Genomic DNA, 23734 nt, shown 5'->3' with positions numbered 1-23734 from the left:
ACGTGACGAGTTGGCGAGTCACTCCTTACAGGGTCTCTATGCCTGATACTTTAAGCATCGATATTTTGATCTGCGATGCGTATCGATGTAAAATATTGATACAACCGAAAGTCAAAATCCCTATGATTTAGCAACTACTTTTGTGACGATTCTAGCTAATATACTAATTTTTTTATTATATTCTCATTGCTCGACTCATTTGCTTTGCCCAAGGGGGTTGAGTAAAGCGGGTGATTTCTCTTTTCTTACATTTTGATTTAAAAAACATTTAAATGTTCAAGTTTTTTCATTTCATTTAATTTTATTTTAAAATTTATTCCATAATGAAATTATAGGAATAGAAAAAGGTTTCTGATCTTAATTTTAACTATATCATTTTTTCCTAAATCTTAACACATGACGTCATATTGACCGAATTAAGTCATTTTTTGATTGTTTTGTTATTCTTGGGATCCTTCACTGCACTGCCTTTCCACACAGCCTTCCCACACAGGTTTCCTCTACCTAGTTTATGTACTGTAGTAATATAAAACTCTCGTGGAGTTTGACTGAAATTTTGGTTTTAGTTTCATTTCAATCTTTCAAAGAAAAATTTCGAAAAATAAACTTCAAAATTCGTTTTCGGTTTCCGCCGAAAATAAAAAAGTTATTTTAGTCGGACTTTGAGGACCATTATGTAATGAAAGATTTACTTTACTATACTTCCTTAAAAAATAAAGAAGAAAAAAATATAAATCTTTTTTTATAAATTTTTAATCTAAAGAAAAATGATGTCTTTCTTACTGCTGAGATATGTGTATATAAAATCATTCCACAACGATTATTTCTAAATTAAATAAATAATAAAATGAATAGAATTCTATCAAAACTGACGTGAATTTGACGCGCAAAGTAGACATTAGGAAAATCACGAGATCGCATACTCTTGATTGATATTAGAGAATTAAAAAACAACAACATAGCAAGATGACAACGAGGCGGATATTTGATAAAACTGCCGAATAAGGGCTCACTTGTTTGTTTGTTTTCATCAATAAATAAAGGAAGCGCAAAGTCGGCAATACAATGTGCATCTTGCAGCCTAGTTTGTGGCCGCGTCACATTTTGCAGTTGCATGCGCCGCGTATGATACGCATATATACTCGGTGACGCAGTATGCTAGGGACGGGGGTGGAAAACGGGGGTTCGGCGCGAAAGTGTCGGTCAAAGAAAGGACCATCCGGCGGCGTTTGAGAGAAAGAGAGAGAGAGAGAGAGAGAACGAGGGTGAGGCGCAAGGACGTAGTGGCCGACGCGGCTGTCCCCCCGGACGTCTATTCTGCAGCGTCGTCGCTGCGTTGCGCGACGGCGCCGTGTAATACCGTAACCAGCCACTCGAAGCCGGGCGCCACAGTCTTTAACTCCGCATGTTCGGTGGTCTTCCCAAGTCTTTCGAGCATTAGAGCCAGCTGGATCGAATACAGTTTCGTTCGGCGAAGTCGATCGCCCACCTTGCTGTGGCAAAGTCAAAATGGTAAGTTAAGTATCGGCAACTTCATTGAGCGTCGCGTTACATTATTTATCTCGAATTACCGAAAACGTAAGATAGGCTCTTGGAAACCGGAAAGTCCATGCATAGCCCCAACGAAGTAATAGAATATAGGAAGTTGATGGCTGAATGGGGTCTATGAGAATTAAATTAGGGTCTGCAATAGGCTTGAGAGATTTGAGAAGTTCTTTGTAATCGTGGATCTTGTGTGCGATCTACGCGAAATAAAATATGCGTGCGCCTGCATGTCACACGTCGAAGAAGGTTGCGTGACTACCAACAGACTCACGTCTGTGACACAGCTGTGTGACGGCGTGTCGTCTGCTGCTTGTCATCTGCTTTACTTGCGATTGGTCACAATTGTTTAGCTTTAGCGGCGTGTAACGGAAATCGCTTCGTCGAATGGATCAAAGCCGGTCCTCCTTTGCGACGGGGGGGAATCGCGGTGGGAAACAATAGAGAGAGCGGTCATATAAGTAATGGAAACGTGGTTTCTGCTTTTGATCCTTAATGCGATGCGAAGCACTCTGATGACAGGAAGGGCAGAAGATCGGGTCATTCGAGATTTAGTCTCACGTTTACGAAATTTACCGCGTGATCGCAGCACATGACGGGAAAGGCCTGTCACCACAGATGTCTGTAGACATCTGTGCCTGTCACGCATGGTTTCTTAAGACTATACGAAAAAAATATTTTTTATAATGTTAAAAATCAAGTAAAAGCAAGGTAGGTGATTCAGTCAATCACAGTAGAAATCGTAAGACAATAATAATGTAAACTGTAATAGCAAGTACAAATGTTGATTTGCTTACTGCATAAGTTTTTTTGTGTTTTTTGTAATTTTTAGTACATTATATAATATTAGCTTCGTTTTTTATCCTTTTTTTACTCCGTCTGATTCGTATGCAGCACACGAATGTTGAACAACCTTGCATATGCGACTAAAATCTTATTCCCAGCGCGTTATATGTATATAACACACACACAACACACAACTAATTTTATGTGTGTGTGTGTGTATGTATATATATATAGACATATAACGCTTTAAAAAGTTAATCCTCGACAATATTAGTCTGCACTGCTATAATTGCGTCGCACGAGTCGCATTCAATCTGCAAAATTATAATCGAAATAATGTCACGGAGGAAGAACGAGTTTTCTCGTTAAAAAACCTATCAAATATTGCCATGGATATCACTATTTTTGCATTTAACTCTCTCCAGTAGAACATATACTATATTCTGTATACAGAATGCCCTATTTTGTTTTAAATAATTTACTCTGAAGTTATTGATACAAAAGAATGTTTCAGATAAAGGTCACTTCCATTTTTTTCAAAATAAAATATGTAATAAAAAGTAAAGTAAATATATAATTTTTACACAATATGATTCTCTAATTATTGTACATATAAGAATACTAAGATGGAGATATCGAAAAATTAATAGTTTATAAGATAGTTTATACTTTATTCTGATAAATTTTGAATATGAAATATAAAATATCTCTCGTAAACTATAATAATTCTTTTGTAATTATACTTTAATATTTCAATGCGCAGAAAAAAGTGAAGAATCAATTGATATAAAAAAATACATTATTACTTTCAAAAAATGTGCAAATTGCATAACATTGTATTTTCTTTGTCATTCAAATTATCTTATTATTTTATGTATGATCAAAAAAATCAAGAAATACAATATAAATAAAAAAACAAATAGATTATAAAATATCAATTAAACTATTACTTTTTTAATATCTTTACTTTTGTATTTTTATATACAAAATAATTAGAATCATGTTATATATCGAAAAAATTATATATAATTTTATCTTAAAAAGTGGAGATAACTGTTGTATTTTTAGCGCTTCCTTAGAAAAAGAACATATTAAAAAGTCCCTCTCGATATCATTCCATTTTTATTTAAAACATTTTTTTGAATCTTTAGTTTTTTTGTATCTCAATAATAGACAAATATAATAATGCTTATTATTTTGATACTTGCAAATAAGAATATAAATTAGGTCGAACATTTTTGGAGCGTATTACGTAAATCTTTTCCTAATATATCTACTTATTAATGATGATATCATTTTGGCTCCACTAATTTTTTTTGTATCAGATATACAGTATAAATATTCAAATGTAGAATACCATCGTAGCTAGTATACTATATGCTTATGCGGACGTATTGATTATTTATGTCAATCTATACAATACAGACTAACATAATTTCGGTTTAATTTACTTTTTAACTCTTCCTATAGTTTTAAAAATGGAAAAAAGAATAGTGTGTAAATTAAACCGAGATTAAAGTTAATTTATATTAATAGAAATAGGCATTAATAAAATATACAAATCATACTTCTTCGCAATAATTAAAACCAGGAACTGAAATTTCTCGTTTATTTCGTACTCGGCGAGTCTTTATAGAGTGACCGCTCGAGAATTGGCGTATCGATCTGTTTTTCTTTACTGGAAGATTAAGCTGTTACTTTCGAAAGAGTTCTGAATGTGACGCGAAACGAAGTAACGCAGCTTATTGTTCTTTAGTTTATCGAACTAACGACAAAACTTTTAAGCTTTCTTACAAAACAAGTCGCAAACTGAACAATACTTTTTGTACATATTTGAGATTATCGTGTGTATGTAGCAGATATACTCGTTTCTATTAATGTAAATTAATTTTAACTCTGTTTAATTTATTCCTTATTTTCATTTTTTCACAAAACTACAAAAGAAATAAAAAGTAAATTAAATTGAGATTGATATTAATATATATTGACGAAAATAGACAAAATAAAGATAATTATGAGAATATATATGCATACTCCTTTCCATATATCAAAAAACGTTAAAAAACTTTACACAGTTATGGTAATCCTTTTTATTATGTGATATTCCTTTTAATGATTCCATAAAATTGCGATGACTAAAATATCGTTGAAACAATAAAGTATGAATATTATCTAAAATACAATGTTGTGCGTGGTCTCATCTCGTACCCTACATAATCCAATAATAGAAATCTTTGTCCTACGCAGGAGTTTACTATAATAAACCTTAATAATAAGCCTTTGAGTCTATAGTTATACGGTAGAAAAGCTACTATAGCCGATAAAACCTTGATGCCTTTAAAGTGTATTTACCGTTATATCCCTCAGGAATCTGTAGGAATCAAGAAACTTAATCGGATTAAGATTAAGGAAATGATAGATTTTATTTTGCGCAGATATAGTAATAAATTTTTATAATTATTTATGTTATATATTAATGTTTATTTTATTTAATGTAGATTAACTTTAATGTAGATTTAACTTATCTTTTATTTTTTTCTAGTTCTAATAATCAGTAAAAAAAGTGAATTTAAAAAATCGACATTAAAGTTAAATTGCATTAGTAGAAATGGATCTAAAACAAATTATTTCTTGTGATCAAAGTTGTATATATTTCAGAAGCATGTCTAAAAATTAATTTTTTAAATTTAATTTGTTATAATTCAAAATTTCATTTAAATCATCATAAATTGGGATATAATATAGATAAATTTTGTTAATCTTTCTTGATGGATATAAATATTGTTGTATTCTCTCTATATAAAATTTTTACAATGAATCTCACTCTAAAGAGTGAAATCTCTTATAGATTGAAAATTGAGCCACTCTTTTTCAAGACTGATTCAATTTTCTCTCTCCAGAGATTTTATTTGAAAAAATTTAGAACGGTAAAAATTAACAACTATAAAAATTTCTTAAAAATTATATCAATAAATATTTGTATTTATTCGACTTCTTGACATTGCACAAGATGTACTCCAAAATACAAATATAAAATACTTACTCGTGTGTATTTAAGGTGCTTGCGGATGTTGCGACATTGGCGGATAATCATCATCGTCACCGTACCTTCGCGGCAAACGGTAACCCGGAAGGCATCACGATTCGCAATTTAGTGGACGGCGAGACCTTGACTTACAGCTTGGCCCTGATAAGAGGTCATGCACCTGCGCTATGCAGTTACATTACCGTTCGGGGTCACAAGAACGTGACCTCTGAATGGCCGATTATTGCTGGTCAGTTCCGTGTCTTGGTAGATCTGGCACGCGGTCCGAACAAACTAGAATTTGAGGCGGGTGGGCATAAAAGAAGATTGGTCCTGATTTATGAACCGAGAACCACCAGGTTGAGGGTAACACCAGTTTACGTCATTTGTGCGGGTCACGATGGTTATTTTCAGGTAACAACAACAGTAAATTACAGTTTATCTAGTAAAAGCGTGGCGGGCTTATCTCAAAGAAAAATGGCTTATTAGCCTTAAATTTATATTGATTGTATTCAGTAAGATTATGGTCAAAATTATATTAATAAGGAGTCCAGTGATGATCGTTACGTGGTAATGTTCACTAAAGAAATCGCATATTCACGTAGTAAAGATTTTCAGATTCGTCGAGTTTCGTTTTTTAAGCGTTTCGAAGTTGATGTCGATCTTTCACGAAGCTTCCTTTTGATGAGTGACTACTCATTTTTGAAGGTCATTGAAGTGTCTCGATGTTATTTCCCTCTTCTAGGACGTGCATAGCCGGCTTCGGTGTTTGGGGTCATTATCTTCCTGGAGTAACCAATCTTTATCTTTACTGATAAACCAGCGTTGGGCAGACGAAATCAAAGCATTTTTGGTATATTTTTAATATTTTCTCAGAGCATTCAGGTTGTCAGTAAAGAGATAAAGCCTGCTTCGAAACGAGAGGCGTAGGCAGCACTCATTTTGAAAATTGTTTATTCTAACATAATTCAAACAACAACGGATACTTTGATTATAATGCATATGCAATACAAAGGTGGCACTTATCGGCGAAAACAAAAATTCAAAGTACATCTTTACTCGACTGTGTCGGGTAAACCTTGCTACGCTCTTAGTAGATAAACTGTAGTGGAAAGTATGCCTCGGAGGTGCCAGTCTATTATAGACGCAGCTGGTGACTGGACTCCTTATTAATATAATTACATTTTGGCCATAATCCTACTGAATACAATCAATATAAATTTAAGGCTAATAAGCCATTTTTCTTTGAGATAGGCCTGCCACGCTCTTACAGATTGTATACTTGTATAGTATTCTCCTAGCAAAATCTGATAAGAATTATTTTTACATAATTACTTAAAGCTCATATCACAAAATTATTGCAATCACATTTTTATTATTTAAATGTTATCGATATCAGATTTTATATTCAGGAACATTATTTTGATTAACTGAAATTGATACTTAAGGAACATAATGCAGATAAGTGACTCATAATTCAGCTACTTGGAACGTAGCGTGCACTTCTTCAATTATCGATCGTTATTCTATTGCATGAATAGCCATGTCGTCGTGTTAGTTTTGCCTACATTATTTTGACATGATAATTCGATTGTTCTCTCTTGATTGCTTAATCTCGCGAAACAATTATAATCTTGCGAATTATTCGCATCCATCGCAGGTCATGATTCAATCTACGTTTTAGGGTCCACGCAATGAAGATCGATCACCTGAGAGCGCGGCAACGAGAATAGGACTAGGAGCTAGACTTCTGCAGACTTTGACAGCTGAAAAACTTCAAGAGACCGGTTATGGCAGAAAGACCTTTCAGCTGGAAAGAGATCTGGATGGTCCGGAATGTCTGGTAATGCACAGTATGCTTCACGTGGACCAGGCACGAGCAATGAAGCAAAGAGAACTGTGGGAGTTAATCGCACGTGAGCTGATGACTGGTCCCTTGGCGTCTAAAGATCGTAAATACTTGGCGTTTTTGTCGTGCACGAGATACCGTGGCGCACCCAGCCCTCGCACGCACGAGGACACTTTGGCGAGAACACAAGGCCATGCAGCCCTCGGTGGAGGTGGCTTAGCGCTCTTTGGTTCGGCGTGTCTTCACACTTGGCCTACGTGTATGGCTCAGGTTGGTTTGATGATGATCGTTGACTAATTTAACATGACAATGAAAACCATGTATACAATGTGGATTCACTTTATATATTTCATGTGAAACGTTTAAAAAAGGGTAAAAAATAGAGTCTCATATAATTTATTAGGTATTATCAAGATTCCTGGACGCCACTGTCATTGACACCGAGCAGCTTATGGACGACAGTAATTATCGTGGTACGCACGGTGGCTGTTTAGCGACAACATTAGGTTCTGTTCTACACGAACTTGGTCACACTTTTGATCTCGGCCACACTCGAGAGGGGATAATGGGTCGAGGATTTGATTACGTCGATAGGGTTTTTGTAGGCGCAGCTGGAATCGATTTCAATCGTAATCCCATTAGAAGGGATCCTCAACACACGACTGTCGCCCTTAGCCGACCACTCAGTGTCACGGTAACTGTGCAAGACCTCGTATTGTCAAGTCCACGAAGGGGTAGATTGCTTTCGGAAACATCTAGACCCGCGCCATCGTCTACTTCAAGACAGTTACCCGGAAGACTTTCAGCGCCAGCTAGTCCTGAGCTTAATAGATCTCTTTCTAAGAGTCTGATTGCCTCCGAACCTCCTTTACAACCTGACCGAACATTCTGGGGTCCATCATGTGCAGCATTACTTGCGTATCATCGCTGGTTTAACAGTGAAATGGATAATCGTTCCAATAGACATCATCATGAAATAGAATACGATGGAAAAAGGTGAGTTATTATCAATGATACGCTTCCGTTTTACGTGACAATACATCACATGACTTTTTCATACGCGATCGACTAATTTCTTCTTAAATTATTTATTACTCTATTTAAATATTAGTAATAAAATCAAATAAATTTCAGCATAACTTTTTAATAGCTACGATTTTGCTTTATAAGGAATGTGGTAAGGTCACGATATGGAGTACGAGTAATAGAGCTCAGAGAGACATCAGGTGGGATGGTTGTGGGTTCTCGCCAATTTCCTGGCTTACGACCACCTTTGGAAGCTTTAGTTCCACCACCTCCATCCCACTGCCTCACCACGCTTACCCTCGTTGCCGAAGACTCCACCGGGAATGTGCTCAAACATCCTCTTCCTACTGCCTTTTAAAGGTCAGCAGAAACAATGATGCATAATTTTATTTTCTAGTCAAGCGAAGATTGTTACAGTTCGTAAGCAATACTGGCTTAATATACATATTGTAAATTGCGCAAAGATGTTATATATTTTTCCTCATTTAAAGTTTATTAAGTATTTTAATTCAATATGTATAGAAAAATTAATTTTTTATTGATATTTCACGCGCTAATTATACTTATTAATAAATCTCCATAGATAAAATGAGATATTTTTAGACACACATATAGTATACGTAATAAATGCAATACTGAGTGAGAATAAAAATTTGAAAAATAATCTGCGAAAATATTTACAATTTTATTTTATGAGTTTAATTTTTTAATTCTATGAATATAAAATAAAGTACTAATTTCCATTTAATATAAAAACATAAAGTTATTCGTCCAGATCATGGCGATCACATTTCGTTTAAAATTATTAATCAAAGTATCATACTGCCATTATATATCCCTTGCTTCTGAAAATACGAATACAATTTCGGCTAGAATGAAAGCAAATTGCACGTGAAATTTTTTTCTTGTATCATACTTAATATTTTAATGCTTTATTACACTATACCATTAAAAAATTCTAATAACAGAGTGAAATTTTTAGATATTTATGTTATAAATGATACTTTTAAATACGATTTGTACAGCTGCGAATCAAATAAAAGCTTGTATCCACTATACACAATGCGTTATACGTGTCAAGGATCCATCTAAACATCAACTGCTTGGGATTTTTTTAATGATAATAAAAATATGTTAATGTTTTTTTTATATATCCTATAACATTTAAAATAAAAAATATAAGTATATTTTGCCAAGGTATTGAAGTAGTTATTTAACAAAAATTTTCTTTCGTGACATCTGCAATTATAATTATAAAATATAAAAAATTTTAATAGACATGAATTTTTAGAATTTTTCCTGTATTTTCAGATTAATGTTTTTATCTGAAAGTATAGGCAATATTTTAAAAAATTTATGCGTATAAAAATTTTATATAGTTTGTAATTTTAGTTACAAATATTAAAAAAGAAAAACGACTACCTTCAATATTTTATATGTAAGATATATAAAATACTTATTTTTTTTTTAAATGAAAATAGGCAAAGGCATATAAGAATCAATTACAAAATTATAGAAAGTAAATTCATAACATGATAATGACTTTAATTACAGAGTAAAAAAAAATTTTTTTTACCATTATATGTATATACCATATATATGTAATATATCAATATATGTATACATATACCTTATACAACCTTATATGTACACTAATGTTTTCATACTCATTAAAAAAATTCCAAGTAGTTTATTTTTAAATGGCTCCTTGAAACGTGGAATATATCACAAATATACCACAAATGTAACTGACATATAGATGATATGGATTTTATATAACAATGTATGATGATGTAGTCAAATGAAATATTTGATAACACATCTTGCTCATGTACAACTCTTTCCATGTTGTCGAATATGCAGGGAACTACTACTATAATAATTTATTTTGTAACAATAGTTTTTAGCGTTCCTCAAGTTCTAGTCTCAATCTTTATTAATTAATAATATCCGTAACGTGCACAATTGAGTATTACAAACGAGGAGTATATATTGTATTTAGTGTACAAGGAATAAGTGTACAATTGGAAGTGCTTGATAATTACATACGTTGCGGATATTTCATATATAGAATAATCTTACAATATATTCTCTCTAAATTAATTTTTTGGAGTAGAATCTCGCTCTAAAGAGTAAAAATTAAGCCAATCTTGAAAAAAAGTGACTCATTTTTTAATTTTTAAAAATAAGATTTCACTCTTCAGAGTAAGAGTCGCTCTAAAAGTTTTAGAGAGTATGCAATTAAACACACTTATGTAAGTAGAATTTTTAAAAGGACAATTGCCATAAGTTCTAGCGAAGTCATTAGAATATCTGTATATTATTAACCGTTTGAGTGCTGCCACGCAGCGTGATCATAGTTCTCATCTTTCTCGTTGAAAAGTGCCAATAAGCACTACAACTGATAATATACTCAGCTTCAACTGTATTTCTCAGAATTAAGCATTAATCAAAGTGTTTTCTTTCAATTAATTACAAATAGATTTTAAAAATGTACATACATTAAATTTTATTATTACTTATCACAATACTTATGACACTTTTTAATATGAAATAGGAGAACTGCGAACGCATCGTTAGAGTTTTTCACACGGATTTTTACGATCATCTTAGCATTCAAACGATTAAGCGTATACAATATATACAGTATTATATCATAAATTATTTTAATAAGTTAAGCTAGTGAACCAAAAATTACTGAGACAATATTGTACCATCAATCCCAGCAAACTGACAAAAATAATCTATATGTACTGAATTAAGAATACAAAGTTACTTAAAAACATGACTAACAATTTTTTTATCTATTTGTCCTGACGAAATAAATTTACATAGATATGTAGTAGTATATGTAATTACAGTTTACAGTAAGTATATATCATACAGGATGACAACACAGTTAAGTTTTAGAAGATTTTAAGGGACGATTTCTCATACTTTGTAAATTAAGAAGAAAACTTCACTTATGGCTATATATCCAAAACTTAGTTTTAAAAATATAGGGTGTCGAAGTTGAAGTAAAAATTTTCTTTCTTTGAAAAATTTCGAAAACCAATTATTTTGGTGATACTTTCTACTTCGAATGTGTTTAAAATTTTATCGAAATAAATTGAGTAGTTTTTAAAATTTTTAGAAAAAACAAAATTTTTACTTCAACTTCGGCACCCTATATCTTTGAAATTAAATTGTTTCAGACATATGTGAAGTTTTTGTCTTGATTTAGAGAGAGTGTGAAGAATCAACATCCTAAAATATTTTATACTACGTAACATACTTAACTATTTGTATAATGTATGAAAAAGTTCAGTGCAATTTGATATAATAATTGTAACTATAAATTGTGATTCATGAAATTATTCAAAAAGTTTTTTGTATGTAATTTTAGAAACATATTTATGAATTAATTTTATAATTTTATTATAAAAAGTTTAAACCGTGTATATTGTATACATACACATAAATTCTATTTTTATTTTAAACAGTCAATTATCTCCGAAATTATTAATGATATTTAAAATATTTCGAGAGGGACGTACTTTGATGTTCTATACACTCTTTAAGGCGCCAAAAAATATGAAGATTATCTTCATTTTTTAAAATAAAATTATATTTTTGCACATAATATGATCTCTCCAATTATTCTGCATATGAGAGTACACTAAGATAGACGTATCAAGAAATTAATAATATTTATGAAAATTTATTATATACTTTATTCTGGTAAATTTTGACATGATGAAATATAAATATCTCATGAACCATTAATTTTTGGTAATTACGTTTTTTTTTCATATCTCATATATATTTTTCAAGATATTATTTAACTGTTTAAAATAAAATAGGGGACACCTTAAATATTTATTATCTTCATCTTGAGAATGTCTATATAATTTATGTATTGCAAAGATGTAACATAACAATATATATATTGATCAAATTTTTATCACGAATGTATAACGAAATTACATAGAATCTTGCTGGTGATAGTGATGGTCAATCATTATCGCAATTTTTTCCTAATTTAAATAATTTAAAAAAAATTGTAGATAAAACAAGGATAACAACATAGCAACGTATTTCGTTATTTCAAAGCATTTCAAAGTACCTATGTCATGTCATACGTATGCAATAGTATGTATCAGTATGATTTGAAGTAGATCATGTCATCCTCCGATTCGATCGTTCAAAAAAATACTTGTGCAGTAACAGAAACTCAAAACACAGTTCAATTTCCTGAAATAATCAACGACAAGATAGACACCGAGAAGTTCTTGCAAGCTGCTCGCGATGTTGTGCGGACTGTTGGTACGTACCTCTATTTTCGATTTTAACCTCAAAGGTTACCGAGGAACCGAAATCGAATTGCTGCTGTACGATTATAAATTAATCTTGCTTTGAATACAACATGACGTGCAACAGAAACAAATTTGTGTTTCAGATAAATTTGGCAAATTATTTGCACCCGTACGACACGACATGCAAGGCAATATCAATGTAAGTTAAATAAGCAATATTCATAAAAACAAAATTATTTACGAGTGTATTAACAGTCTATGGAATTTGAATTTTACATTCTTATTATTGATTGAATTTTACATTCTAATTACAGAAACTCACTACTAGGTATTGTATGGATAAAACAGCTAACTCGACTCTACAAGACATGATTTTATTTGAAAAATCTACCGAAAAGGACCTCATTGCAGTTGATGCCTTAATGTGGTTAAGAAGGTTACTAAACATATTGTAATTGTAAATGTTGACATTTTCAATTATTGAATGGAATCATAATAACTATTTTTATACAGTTATTTATACACAATAATTATTTTTGTAAGTTTTATTTTTGCAACAACTTTACAAATGTTTGTTCTTCAGAACCAAAATCTGTAATTACTGATGTTAGATTTATTAAGTTATTTAATTTATGTTCATTAAAGGTTCTAATTAATTTGAAAAAACCAAAATAACATAACTTATATAAAAAAAAGTAGAAAACTAAGTTTTAATAAAATGTTTATATATTCTAATAAGAATAATCAAACTTGCTGATGTAACATGAAAAAATTAAATCATGTTTTAAAGTTGAAGAGTAATTGGTACATAATTGAATGTATATAAAAAATGTATGTAAAATTTAGACAAAAGTTAGGCCTGAGATTCCATCTAATGACCAAGAATGTCAATATTTACTTATATTGTGTATATATATACATAAGTATATTTCTTTATTAAATCTGCAAGTCCTTTCAATTATATGCTCTCGCATATAAAATTTATCTTTATTTAATGATTGTTACATGATTTTAGGGCCTTACATTTGATTTTATTATTCTTTGAAAGAATCGTGGAGACACATAAAACTGGAGAAGCAACAGAAGATTTAGTCGCATTCTTGAAAGAAGCTTACAAAGAAACCTTAGAGCCATATCATGGTTGGTTGGCGCAACAATTGTTCAATGTATTTATATATTTTTCTGTCTATGTGTCTATAAACTAACAACTTACACAAATTATAATATTGTATTTAAATATTGATTTTGTTATAGCTCTTGTCACGTATGACACCTTCTCGTTCGCAGCTGCTATTAGCGTTAGCCGATGGAGAAATAGGGAGAGAAGAAATTACTTTAAATAATATGGAATTATCCTTAACAAATTTAAGGAAAAATATAGTGGCTTTGGAGACGTTTTACAACGATCATAATCTAGAAGTCACTACGGTAGTATAATATAAAATATGTTAGGGTTCAATATATTATAAATTCAAAAATTATAATTTTAATATTATATCTTCGTTATAGAAAATATTGCCTGAAAAGATACGTAAATAGATTATATTAAAGAAGATATAACGAAATTAAGAGAAATTTTATACGTGTTAGCATAAAATCATAAATTCTCATATATTTCTATAGGTTCCGACCGAGTATAAAAGTAGTTTTTATTCGAATGTAACATATCATTTATATCATGTTAAATTAAGTCTTTTAGCTTATTAATAATGCAATATTTTGTTGTTAAATTGAAAGAAATAAAGTAATATGTATTTATTACAATTAATGTCTGCTATCATCAATCCCATATAACTGTGCAATATAAAATCTTTTAGCATGATGGTCTGCCGACTTTTTTAAAGCTACAGTAGCTGTTATAATTTCTGTAACGAGCAGAAACGCCATAATATTGTTAATAATTGTTTCGCTAAAGTGAGGTTTGGTTTTGCTATCGAAAAGAAGGAACATTTCTAAGGGAAAATGTATGAGAGTAGATATCAGCCAAAAACTTGCCAGTTCTGGAATCTGTATACAGATTAAGAGAATACCTTCAATCCTAATATATATCCATTTGTCTATCGTACATCTTATTGAAATAAATTACCTTCTCTGCTAGGTTTCCAAGATATCCTAAATACAGCCGTATACCTTCCAATACTGATATAACAATAAATACAGCTACAGTTATAAATTTGTACACGTCTGTCAAGTAATAGTACTGTAAAATAAGAAATAATATCTGTATTCTTTATCTCTCTACTGTCAATTTTTTTAAAAATTTTCATTATTTTAATACATACTTACTTTTGCATCTAAATTGATAAGTATTACAAAAAACCATACGGGATACATCCACACATTAAAATACAATGCCATTTGGAGCGGCAAACTAGATTGTATCTGATTCCCTGTATAAAGCAAATATATGAATGATAAAAATATATAATACATAAATATGCCAAAATAATGCAAAAAATTCAATTAAAAGTATTATTAAACCAGAATTAATAAAGTTAGAAATTTTATTAATGTTTTAATTAAGTTTTAAAATTTATTATAGAAATTATATGTATAAAGAATATTCATCGATTAATTATATTATTATTGTCTTAAATCTTCAATCAATATATTAAAAACGTCTCATTAATATAAATTACATTAACTATAAATTGATTTGTGATATTGAAGCGAATGGCAGTAACAATATAGATGAATTAGAGTGACCTAAATATTTAATATTATGGTCTCTCATGGCAACTGCTATCAATAACAATGCATAACATAAGATGCATACCTATATCATAAAATTCCTTTTTTCGATCGTGATATGCCAGACCGGGAAATAAACGATCTGACGCGGTGACAATTGACGTTTTCCACATTATCATTGCTTATAACATGAAATTTTCACGTTCGGAAAAATAACGAAGTTTAAATACACATTTAAAACTGAGTTTGTATTCTAGTTCCTCATACAACCAGTAGCGACAATTAATCACCTGCTACCAGTGTTGCCAAAACTATAACTTCAAATACATAATCATCTAACGAGTACTTAAGATAATAATCGTTATCTAATAAAATTCTAAATTTTTATTGTTTAAAATCTTTGTCATAAAAATCATAGTTTGACATAATAATACTACATATATATATATATATCCTTATTAATATTAAACTAAAGCTAATATTAAAGTATATTATTGAATATTAAATAATAGTGAACAATAATTATATTTTAACAGTATAAAGCGTAAGGATTGATAGATTTAGAGATCTTTGTGTTCTTTATTTTGCTCCCTCTTGAATTAATGTATTTGACATAAAACATAGAAAATCTGTCATATTTGATAAATGCTATTATACAAGACTCATTCATTTTGTTAAATTTAGTGGAGAACATGTTTATAATGTTATATGTACAAGTTTAAAAGTTCTCTCAGAAATAAAGAATCGTAAAAAAATTACAATCTGATGTAACAGTAAGATCAAGTTCAAAACCATTGGAAAACATTTATGGGCACAGTAAATCACATATTTTGTCTATTACTATGATCATTTCTTCCCAGACTTTTTTATGCCGCCAGTGACAAGAGGTCCTTTTTGACTGGCTTTCTTTGCTGCTTCAGCTAGAGCTTTCTGTGCTTCCTTCTGCTTTTGTTTAAAGGCTACATCCTCATCATCCAAAACCTTGGATTCCTTCTTTGGAGCCTTCAACGGCTTCTTCTTACCTCCTTCTCGGCCAGACATTCTAAAATACATAAAAATTAATCACATGTGTCTGATTATCTTTTATTAAAATGACACTGTCAGCTGTAACATTGTATCAGGAATAGTCACCTATAACCTTGTTTATTGTGTAAACAATGTTTTGTGATTACTTTGACATTCCCAGTTAAAAGTTATCATTTTTAATTATATATATATATATATATATGTATTAACTATTCTACACTTTATTTTTAAAATCATTACACAAATTTAATTAATATTTTCTTAAAAAAAATAAGAAAAATTTTTTAATTAGGTATGATTTTCAATCAAATCAGAACTGACCAAATTTTATTTTCTCATTGTTGGAACATAAAAATATCTTCTTAGATAACTATTCTTAGATTCTTAGATTAAATCAATATAACCTTCGCAGAAACGGAAATTAATCAAATCTCAAAATATTCTACAATAAGCGATAGACAATGTTAACAGCTGTGCCATTAATATTATCACAAAATTAAGTCTACAATTCAATTTAAATATAAAGAAAATACTTAAAAGTTATAGATATAATTTATATTAATAAAACAGCGACACACACATACATCTATATAGTACGTAAAACTACTCTTACGACTACGGTTCTGTCAGTATATCACAAACACCCCACTTACTTGCAACTGTTTTAAATTTCCGGATAAGATGGTACTATGATGGTACTAAACGCGAGGTACGAGAACAAGAGGAGACAGATTTCGAAATTCGTTGAATTCGTTTTGATAAAGTTTAACAAATGCCGCTGTACAGCAAATTTTTCTCGAGCTAATCGCACAGATTGTGCTGCCACAAACCGTAAATTTCGAAGCTCGACGATCTCAAGTTTGTTCAGGTCTGTTCCTTGTATATTGCTAGAGAGAGAGAGTCTCTGTTACTTTTCTGTTTTATCATTTTCCTTTTAACTTTTTATCTATAAGTAGCATCAAAATCTTTTTTTATTTAAAACAGAACTAAACTGTTGCAGAATACAAAATATCCAAAGAATTATATACACATAAATATATACATATGTGTAAAAAGTATCTAATAAAAATTCTTTTCTGAGAATTTTTTACTATATACAAGTATAAATTTTTTAAATTTCAGAATTTTGGAATAATTTATAACTCTTTAGAAAATTTCTCAGATATTTTTATACAAATTCGAACACCTCGGAAATAATACCGATAAAGTTTACATCTTTTCTAGAAGTTTTATTATGTGAAATTTGAAATATTCTAAAGTGCCTTATTTTATTATTATGCTTTAATTTTTTCAGATTTTATAAGATGTCATAAAAAATTATAGAATGAGAAACCTTAGAATATTTCAAATTTTATATATATATACAAATTTCTAAGAAAAATTGTAAACTTTTTTTTAATTTTCTAAAAAGTGTTTCAAGTCGTACAAAAGTTTTAGGAAAATTTTTCACCAGAAACATGGCATATCAAATTGTAAATAGAATTCTGTCTTATAATCTATAAATAATGTAAAGGATTTTAAACGCGTTTTTCATTTTAATTCCAGAAAGTGTAAGGTAATTGTGAAAACAACTATACTAGTATAACTTGTGGTTTTTATATAAAACATAACAATTATTTTATTGTTCGAAATAATCTATCAAGATTCATCAGATTATGACAGCTTTTAATGAACGAGGATCTTATTTGGAATCGATTTAAAAATTCATTGCAATGTTGTTCAACTTTAGCAGTTATAAATATGCAAGTAAGTTGTGTACATATATATGTTTTATAAAAACAAATTCCATTGTAACCGTTTGAATTGTCTCTCTTGTGTAAAAGTCACTTTTTCATTATGTTCGATTAACATTTGTATCTCTGTTATTATACCTCACAACATAAAAGTTATATATTATTGATAATTATGAATAAGGGTGCAGTCCCATGGAGCGTATCGCGGATTAGCGGATCGCCAATCACAGAATCGTTCTGTTAGATCTGTTTACAAATTTTGCAAGCAAATCTAACAGAACGATTCTGTGATTGGCGATCCGCTAATCCGCGATAAGCGCGATACGCTCCATGGGACTGCACCCTTACGATATATCTTTTCCACCCTTCTGTTTTGTTCAAAAGTTTGAATATTGGTAGCATTGATGTTATTATTGGAACAAGATTTTCAAAGTTCCCTAGGCCTCTAGTCTGTTCTTTTCCGCTGAACTCCTCGCATCGTTCATCTCTCTTCTTTTTCTCTTCATATGTTGAAGTAAAGAGAAGAAAAGAGATGAACGGTATTTATAAAGAAGTTTCAACGAATAGATTTTATATTACACGTTACAGAAAATTGTTCTTTCTTCTTTTTAGACTATTTAAAAAGTGAAGAAAAACACAATCAAAAAGAATTGTTTGAAATATCGCGCTTCTTTAAAGAAAGAAGTGCGATATTTTTCAAGCCATTCTTCTTGAAAGAAAAATTCGTGTTTCTCCTAAGAACTGTAAAATGAATGGTGGGGACAAAATATTCGAACAGTTCGACCGTTAGCACTCGCGCTAGTCAGTTTCCTTCGCGATAATCAGTAGAAGCGGTCATAAAGTAAATAGGATAAATAAAATTCTTATCACGATAATTAATTGAAATATTTAATACGTGGCCATCAATATTGAAACAATTTAGACTTTTTGTTCACGTAACTTATTTATTATTTTATTTAATAAGCTCGTATATAAGTTAATATGGAATTTTGATTAGAAAATGTGTTTGACGTCAAGGCGTGATAAGAATGTATAGCATTTACTGATATCAGCATCTCTGGTAAAATCTAAAAAGTTTTTTAATACAACAGAATTGAGAAACATCTGATAAAAAATCAAGCGAAATAAACCAAAAATGTTAGAATGTTTATTTTTTTTTTTAATAAAAATCAATGACTTATTCTTAAAATGTTTGCTATAAATAAAATTTATAATTTTTTATAATTATACTTAGAACTTATATTTTTAAAAGCAACTCTTCGAGTTGCGACAATTTTATATTGGCACTGACGAAGTGAAAGGAATCTTAGTCCTTGAAATTGCTTGATAACACAGAAATTAAAAAGACTTCATTACAATTTATAATTGTAATATATTGATACATCCGCGTGATCGTTCCTTATCGTTATTTTTCAAATCGTAATCACAATCGAAGAATCATCAATATTAAAATTTCGCGAATATTTTTTTGTGAACTAATATTTTTAATGCAGTAATAAAACTCCAAATAAAATCACGTTTTGTTAAAACGTAAATTGAATAATGCCATGTATGGTTTAGGATCATTGCACCGAATTTACTCAAAAGCGCATCTCACCATGCCACCTAAATTGGAATTAATTGCCGCAGCATGCGAAAATATGGGCATTGGAGTAAATGGCGACTTACCTTGGCGTTTAAAGTAAGATTTGTTAGTAAACGATATACTTGATTAATTTAGAGAATATTTGAACGAGTGATTCGTACGTAGGACGGAAATGGCGTACTTCACGCGCATGACGACTAACACAAAGCATAAAAATAAAAGAAACATCGTACTTATGGGCCGGCGCACGTGGGAGTGCATCCCCGAAAAGTATCGACCTCTGAAGGACCGAATAAATATGGTGTTAACTTCGCAATCGTTGTAATTATGGGTGAAATAAAAATAATGTAAAAGAAAATTTAATGTTTCAGAAAACAATAGATGTATTAATTTTAGGGATTATGGAGACGACGCGATTGTGTGTAAGAGTATACCTCATGCACTTGACATAATTTCAGGAATGCAAAATGAAGTAGAAAGAGTGTGGGTAATAGGAGGAAGTAGTGTATACAAGGTATTTTTTATATAAATTACACATATATATTTTTGAGAGTGAGAGAGAGAGAGAGAGAGATAATCTGTTCTTTCCTAATTGCACAATATTAGATTTTCTCAATTTTACGTGAAACATACTCGCAGTAAAACGTATCAAGTAATCGTAATTTAAAGTTAAAAGAAAGAGAAACAATTTGATTTGGAAAACATACAGGAAGTGCGATTAAAAAATAGACCTGATAATGCAATGTAAATTTAAACACTAACAACACAAATTTAAATTATATGTAACAATTATTGTTTAATTCCATACTAGAGTGCCATGGAATCTCCTCACTTTGGCCGATTGTATTTGACGCGTATAAAGAAAAAATTTGAATGTGATACGTTCTTTCCTTTTATTCCAAATGATCTGGTGTTAATCGAGTAAGTATTATTATTTCTTTGTATTGGATATAAATGTTCTATATTGCTACTTTACTAATAATAATGATTCCAGAGATCCGACAGTACCACAAGGTATACAGGAAGAAAAAGGAATTGAATTTGTATACGAAGTATATGAAAGAAGATAAATAGCAAAACTACTTCTTTCAATCATTAAAATTATATAAATATAAATATTATTTTTTTAAATGATATTATCTTTGCTGTATCTATAATAAATAAATCAAAGTAGAATATCAAAAAACATTGATGATATTATCAATTATAATTTTGATATATAAATTATATTACTGATGATACTTTTTGTACAATGTGTTCCTGAATCATATATATTTTTAACACCTTTTTCACAGAAAATAAAGATTTCATAATGAAAATTACGTTTATACGTTTAAATGTATAAATACATTAGCCAGGTGGCCATTGCAACTGCCGACCACCAAGAACATGCAGATGCAGATGATACACTGACTGTGCACCATGCTTTCCATCGTTGATGACTAAACGGAACCCATTTGTCAAACCCTTTTGCTTTGCAACTTTATGAGCGACATTCATCAGGTGACCAAGCAAAGGTTCATCCTCATCTTGAGCTTTGGAAAGTTGCAAAATTGGCTTTCGTGGAATTACCAGAAAGTGTACTGGTGCTTGAGCATTTATATCGTCAAATGCGACACACTGTAAATCAGAAATATATACAATAAATTAATATTAGCATTTTACATAAAAACAATATATTATTTAATCCAAGTCAAACTATCACTAATCAAAATATATATAAAAATTAATTTCCTCTCTATATCTATATTTATTTGAATCTACAAGTTTTTTGATACAATAAGTCAACTAATTGAGTCTCTATATATAACTCAGTAAACTACAACAAGTGGTTATATAATAATCATATGGATAACAAAATGAATAACAAATCATTTCAGATAGATAGAATTTCTGCTGTACATACAAGGGTAAATACAATACGTCACGAATAGATAGTATATAAAGTAAATTTATTGTAATGCATAAAAACTTTAGCTATATACTTTTAATGATATGGTAAGCAATATACCTAGCATATAAAATAAGACATGATATTTTCGATAATAAGTCTGATGCAAAACATTTAAATGACGCCGGTAGATCGAATTTGCTATGTAATTCGATGGAAAAAATTCAATTTTATGTGTTATGTCTTCTGTTTACCTGGCTGTCCTCGTAAATAAAATTGCATGGAATTTCTTTACGTAATATCTTTCCAAATATCGTATCACCTTCTGGCGCAGCAGACTGTGCCTTCTCCACCTCGGTCGCCATTTTTCTCAAACTGGCAGAGCAGACCGGCAGGTTGCCACCTACTGTCAGGTGTTTGTACGCATTTATGATGAAATTCGATAACCTCATGTCAAAAGAAGATTATGTGATTATGTGGTCACGATTACCATAAATAAAGTGAATATCGTTAACTGCACGTTACTTTGCGGTTTCGATGCCTCATTTTATTCCTGAATTCTATTTTATTGCGGTCCGAAGGTTGCGATACGTCAGTGCAGCCACGATCGAGATATCGAAGCGCGAGTTTCAAATTAGACAATTGCACTCCAACACTTAGACAATTGGAAATCTAGAAATAGATCACGTATTAAGGAATTATTCGGAATGGATTTCTATTAGAATTATTTTATTTCCCTTAGAAAAAAGAACATAATAGAAATTTACGGAATAATTGAACAATTTCGATTGGAATCCATATATTCTGTATAATTATTTTATAGGTGTACAACATTTTCTTATTTCAACGGATTGCTTTCTATATTTCTTACGATTGTAAAAAAAGAAAACAAAGTTCACTGATGGATACATTGGGGAGATTAATTGTGAGACACGATCTTGCATGTAAAACTATAAAACTTTTATTTCATAAGACAGTCTTCTCTTAATAGTAATTATTCTATTTTCGAAGTCTTAATACAATAATGCACTCTAAGAGGCATATAAATATTGTCACTTATTGCTTTATACACGTATCGTCGAATTGTACATTAATAAAAATATGCTATTAATGATTGCAATGGTTCATGGTACATGCAAAGTATGGCAGTGCGCTTTCTGGTTTTCTCCGGAAGATCTTTAAATCATTCCCGTGTTTCTAATGGGTCGCACAGAGGGGCCCTAGTCTTACAAGAATATAATTCTATTTATAAAAAATATACATAATATCTTGGATTACATTAATTTCGCATTAAACCAAAGCTACATATTACAATCGCTTCCGTATCTCTAATAGGATTTGTCATAACTACGTATATTTTATGTAATTTAATGTAAATGTCGTGCATACAGTTAAACTACGAGGTTGGATCCGATATAAACGAGAATTTTGCTTTGAATCCTAGAGAAGGAAAAATAGGACGATACAATGTTAAGGATGTTTCGGTAGAGTTTTTTTTAGGAGGAAATTTTTAGCCTAAGAGCGTCCTCGAGTCGGTACGGCAGTCTGCAACAAAATGAGCGAGAAAAAAGATTCATCTGTACAACGGATCATAATTAAATTTCTGACGAAGAAGGGGGTTCGATCTGTTGAAATTCTCCATAGATTACGCCAATTCGGGATCAACCCTCTCACAGCTCCATGTGTGTTCTTTTGCACAAGACTTTCTCTGGAGGACGGGAGAGAGTTGAAAATGATAGAGTCACAACGATCGGCTATTAAGACAAGTATAACGGAAGACAATACTCGTTACCTTCTAGAGACCGACGATGCATTACAATTGCTGAAATTGCTGTTCATCTTGAAAACAATTATGGCAGTATCCAAAAAATTATTTCAGATGAGCTGGAATATAGAAAAGTATCAGCTCATTAGGTTCGGCGTCTTCTCATGGAGCAGCACAAAAATGTTCGTCTTGACATCATCAATTTCCTGTGTTGCACTTGAAAACCTCTCTACAACCTCTCTAGTCCAAATTTAAGTTCATGTGACTTTCACATGTTTGGACCTCTGAAAGAGGCATTGGAAGAGAAGCGTTTTGTGAACGACGCAGAAATAGAGGCCTTCATGCACAATTGGCTCACAACACGTTCATCTTCTTTTTATAATGACGGCATTTATAATGATGATGGCTTTTTATAACGACAAAGAAGGTTCCAGTCAAATGAGGAAAATGTGTTTCCAAAACAAAAAATTACGTAAAAAAATTTAAATGTTTTGTATTTTTATTTCATATAAAGAAATTT

The 23734-nt window shown here is 30.8% G+C and overlaps 6 protein-coding genes across 9 annotated transcripts; 3 read left to right on the top strand and 3 right to left on the bottom strand.

Moving 5' to 3' along the window:
* Positions 1-5386: 5386 nt before the first annotated feature.
* On the top strand, positions 5387-8601 carry LOC108782531 (putative zinc metalloproteinase YIL108W; the record flags this gene model as incomplete). Its single annotated transcript, XM_018550818.1, has 4 exons — positions 5387-5767; positions 7038-7472; positions 7606-8198; positions 8373-8601. Coding segments are annotated over 4 exons (1623 nt in total), but the record flags the coding sequence as incomplete, so codon positions are not given.
* A 3776-nt stretch (positions 8602-12377) lies between these two features.
* On the top strand, positions 12378-13960 carry LOC108782543 (pleckstrin homology domain-containing family A member 8). The gene is made up of 5 exons (XM_018550836.1): positions 12378-12533; positions 12667-12722; positions 12838-12959; positions 13539-13689; positions 13778-13960. The coding sequence occupies exons 1-5, from the start codon at positions 12389-12391 to the stop codon at positions 13958-13960; spliced, it is 657 nt and encodes a 218-aa protein (XP_018406338.1). The 5' UTR covers positions 12378-12388.
* Positions 13961-14253: 293 nt separating this feature from the next.
* On the bottom strand, positions 14254-15610 carry LOC108782542 (transmembrane protein 17B). The gene is made up of 4 exons (XM_018550835.1): positions 15300-15610; positions 14810-14913; positions 14610-14723; positions 14254-14530 (listed from the first exon to the last, which is right to left on the bottom strand). Exons 1-4 carry the CDS (start codon positions 15391-15393, stop codon positions 14288-14290), a joined length of 555 nt encoding a protein of 184 aa, XP_018406337.1. The 5' UTR covers positions 15394-15610; the 3' UTR covers positions 14254-14287.
* A 163-nt stretch (positions 15611-15773) lies between these two features.
* LOC108782541 (translation machinery-associated protein 7 homolog) lies at positions 15774-17081 on the bottom strand. Its single transcript, XM_018550834.1, has 2 exons — positions 16894-17081; positions 15774-16256 (listed from the first exon to the last, which is right to left on the bottom strand). Exon 2 carries the CDS (start codon positions 16253-16255, stop codon positions 16061-16063), a length of 195 nt encoding a protein of 64 aa, XP_018406336.1. The 5' UTR covers position 16256; positions 16894-17081; the 3' UTR covers positions 15774-16060.
* Positions 17082-17924: 843 nt separating this feature from the next.
* Dhfr (dihydrofolate reductase) lies at positions 17925-20628 on the top strand. 3 transcript variants are annotated; one of them, XM_018550827.1, is made up of 6 exons: positions 17925-17986; positions 19534-19654; positions 19724-19879; positions 19955-20072; positions 20370-20479; positions 20553-20628. In XM_018550827.1, the coding sequence occupies exons 1-6, from the start codon at positions 17953-17955 to the stop codon at positions 20626-20628; spliced, it is 615 nt and encodes a 204-aa protein (XP_018406329.1). In that variant the 5' UTR covers positions 17925-17952. The 3 variants fall into 3 exon arrangements, with proteins under 3 accessions (XP_018406329.1, XP_018406327.1, XP_018406328.1); XM_018550825.1 differs by lacking the exon at positions 17925-17986 and adding an exon at positions 18769-18814; XM_018550826.1 differs by lacking the exon at positions 17925-17986 and adding an exon at positions 18874-18908.
* A 137-nt stretch (positions 20629-20765) lies between these two features.
* On the bottom strand, positions 20766-22012 carry HINT1 (histidine triad nucleotide binding protein 1). 2 transcript variants are annotated; one of them, XM_018550832.1, is made up of 3 exons: positions 21940-22001; positions 21704-21855; positions 20766-21178 (listed from the first exon to the last, which is right to left on the bottom strand). In XM_018550832.1, the coding sequence occupies exons 2-3, from the start codon at positions 21812-21814 to the stop codon at positions 20909-20911; spliced, it is 381 nt and encodes a 126-aa protein (XP_018406334.1). In that variant the 5' UTR covers positions 21815-21855; positions 21940-22001; the 3' UTR covers positions 20766-20908. The 2 variants fall into 2 exon arrangements, with proteins under 2 accessions (XP_018406334.1, XP_018406332.1); XM_018550830.1 differs by having other exon boundaries at positions 21704-22012.
* Positions 22013-23734: the final 1722 nt, after the last annotated feature.

This window comes from Cyphomyrmex costatus, unplaced genomic scaffold, assembly GCF_001594065.2.
Source record: "Cyphomyrmex costatus isolate MS0001 unplaced genomic scaffold, Ccosl1.0 scaffold130, whole genome shotgun sequence".
Taxonomy (NCBI): Eukaryota; Metazoa; Arthropoda; class Insecta; order Hymenoptera; family Formicidae; genus Cyphomyrmex; species Cyphomyrmex costatus.
This window is presented reverse-complemented; position numbering and strand designations above follow the sequence as displayed.